At 34.8% G+C, this 3001-nt stretch overlaps 1 protein-coding gene across 1 annotated transcript; it reads right to left on the bottom strand.

Annotated features, from left to right (window-relative positions):
* Positions 1-1289: 1289 nt before the first annotated feature.
* LOC141691917 (uncharacterized) lies at positions 1290-2776 on the bottom strand. The gene is made up of 2 exons (XM_074496667.1): positions 2270-2776; positions 1290-2153 (listed from the first exon to the last, which is right to left on the bottom strand). The coding sequence occupies exons 1-2, from the start codon at positions 2774-2776 to the stop codon at positions 1290-1292; spliced, it is 1371 nt and encodes a 456-aa protein (XP_074352768.1).
* Positions 2777-3001: the final 225 nt, after the last annotated feature.

The raw sequence follows: 3001 nt of genomic DNA, 5'->3' as shown, positions 1-3001 counted from the left end.
CCAGTTAGAATCTTTTATAGCTTGAGAATAGAATAAGGGTTCAGGAATTACAGTGGAATTTGTTACAAAAGCCTGATAAGTTGGTGTAAAACTGTGCACTGAATCAACAATATGAAGTGGATATTGAACAGCTTTTACACAAGTCTTATTAAGAATAACTGGAAGACCTGTATAATCTGAAAACTTAATTGGTAACTGTTTTACTCTAATAGGTCTAGAACTTTGCTCATGTATATATAGGTAAAACTGTAGCAGAACCACTATCAGAAGAAGATATATGACCAGTGTTATCAGAGTCATGAGAATTAGCAGAATGTGAATTATCATGAGAATGATGTGAATCATGTGAAATAGAAGGAGAATGATGATATTCCAGCTCAATGTGTGCAGAAGATGGAGTATTTGATAATATTAAATCATCAATAAAAGAAGAATCTGAAGGAAACATGATTGAAGTAATAGAAACATGTGTAGTATAGGGAAAAACATTCTCATAAAAGACAACATTTGTAGACACAAACTTATGACCTGTTTCAATATTAATGAGCTTGTAGCCTTTTTTATGTTGAGGATATCCAATGAACACACATTTAGTTACTCTTGGAGCAAACTTATCTGCTCTCTTAGACAAAGTAGAAGCATATGCAAGACAACCAAACACTCTCATATGATCATAGAGAGGTGGTTTATGAAAAAATATTTCATAAGGAGATAAGTTGTTTAAGATTTTAGATGGAGTTCTGTTTATGATATAAGTGGCAGTGAGTAAATAATCTCCCCAAAGATGAATTGGATCTTTTGAATTGAATTTGAGAGCTCTTGCAACATAAATAAGGTGTCTGTGTTTTCTTTCAGCCCTTCCATTCTGTTGAGGAGTCTCAACACAAGAACTTTGATGATCAATTCCATAAGACTGAAACAACTTAGCAAGATCTTTATTAAAAAAATTCTGAGCCATTATCAGATCTCACAATTTTAACTGAGGCTTTGAAATGATTCTTAATGTGAATCAGAAAATTAGAAAAAATTGAGAATACTTGAGATTTATTTGATATCAAGAAGGTCCAGGTACATCTACTACAATCATCCACTATAGTAAGACAAGAATTACAAGTAAAATATGTCTTATACTTGTAAGGCCCCCACAAATCACAATGTAACAAATGAAAAGGTTCAGTAGAATGACTAGTACTAGCTGGAAAAGAAGACCTAATTTGTTTAGCAGAATGACAAACATCACAAGGAATCAAACTACAAGACTCAACTTGAGTAGCAATAGCACTAATCTTCTACATTACAGGAAAAGGTATGTGACCTAATCTAGAATGCCAAAGTTTTGAAGTTTTTGAATGAACAACATTACAGTGAGCTGAAACTTGAGGAAATAGAGAAGTGAATTGTGATGAAGTTGGTAAAAGTAACTTGTACAGTGAACCTTGGAGTTTACCAATCACCAACGTTTTCTTCATTGTACAATCCTGAATAACACACAGATGAGACAAAAATTGAAGTGCGCAAGGCACAGAAGAAGTCAGTTTACTGACAGAAATCAAGTTGAATTGGAAACTAGGTACCAAAAGAACATCATAAAGAGTAAGTTCAGATGTTAACACTATAGTTCCTTTAAGTTTAACCTTTGTAAACTCTCCATTAGGCAAACATATATCAATATCAAAAGCAAGAAGATCAGAGAGCAAATCATGACAACATGTAATATGGTTAGTTGCCCCTGAATCAATAATCCAATCTCTAGAGGCATGGCAATTAACAAGGCATACAGAAGTCAGATATGAACAGGAATGAGACAGAGTACGTGATTGAGGTGGTTCAGAGTTTGTTTGAGACAATTGACTTTGATTTAGAAAATTCAACAACTGTTGATACTGAATATCAGACAAACAATTTCCAGCAGAGTTTTCAGGACCAACAGAGCTTTCAACTTTGTCAGTAGAGGTTGGCACTGTGGATGAAGCAGTAATCTGGGCAACGAACTTATTCTCCTGATGATTAGCCTTAGTAGGAGCAACATTTTGCTTATTCCTTGGTGGAAAACCAAATAAATGAAAACAACGATCCTTAGTATGATTCTTTCCATGACAATAAGTGCACTCTAGATTAAACCTCCTTCCATCGGGCCTCTTAACATCAGTTTTCTTGAAATCAGACGTAGGAAACCTAGCTTACTCATAAGAGCAGCAGACTCAACATTAGTGTTTGACAGAGCTACATAATTTGTCTGGCGTTCTTCTTATTGCAAAAGTGACAAAACAGTTGTTAGTGGAGGGATATGATTCATCATAAGGATTTGACCACGAATATTAGTGTAAACTTCATTTAATCCCATCAAAAACTGAGTAACTTTCATAACCTCTTCAGATTGTTCCTGTTGCTTCTTAGCTTTACAGAGATAGACACATACACACTTAGGAATACTAGATGCTTGAAGCAGATCATCCCAAAACATCTTAAATTTTGTGTAATATCCAGAAATAGTAAGATTTTCTTGTGCAAGAGAGCTTAAAGCCTTTTTCAACTCAAAAATGCGTGGACCATTACTCTGAGAGAAACGCATATTGATATCATCCCAAAAATCACTAGCAAGAGAAATGTTAACAAGACTAGAACGAATCTCAGGAACAACAGAATTAAGGAGCCAAGTAATTATCATATCATTGTAACGCTGCCAATGTGCAAAATAAGAAGATGATTTAGAAGGAACCTTGAATTTTCCGGTAACCAAACCAAGCTTATTCTTTGCTGAAAGAGCAAGAGACATCGATCTTTTCCATTCATTGAAGTTTTCACCATTCAAGGCACTAGTAACAAGAACTTAAGCAGGATGATCTGAAGGATGTAGATATAATGGATGACTCGCATCCAAAGAAACGGATTGATACGAACTTTTAAGATCAGATTCTGGAGTTATTGTAGCATCTGCAGAATTATCCGTCGGTGTAGACATAGTGTTTGATAAAATGTCGCACAGAGAGAGATTGATAGA

The sequence above is a fragment of the Apium graveolens genome, chromosome 10 (assembly GCF_009905375.1).
Source record: "Apium graveolens cultivar Ventura chromosome 10, ASM990537v1, whole genome shotgun sequence".
Taxonomy (NCBI): Eukaryota; Viridiplantae; Streptophyta; class Magnoliopsida; order Apiales; family Apiaceae; genus Apium; species Apium graveolens.
Note: the sequence above shows the minus strand (reverse complement) of the source record. Positions and strands in the feature narration are given on the sequence as shown.

Excerpts from the sequence above, each read along its gene's own strand:
- LOC141691917 (XM_074496667.1), bottom strand. The coding sequence starts at position 2,776 with ATGTCTCTTGCTCTTTCAGCAAAGAATAAGCTTGGTTTGGTTACCGGA. Across the intron at positions 2,154-2,269 it reads ATATCCCTCCACTAACAACT|AAAACTGATGTTAAGAGGCC; the intron begins GTTTTGTCACTT and ends TCTGATTTCAAG.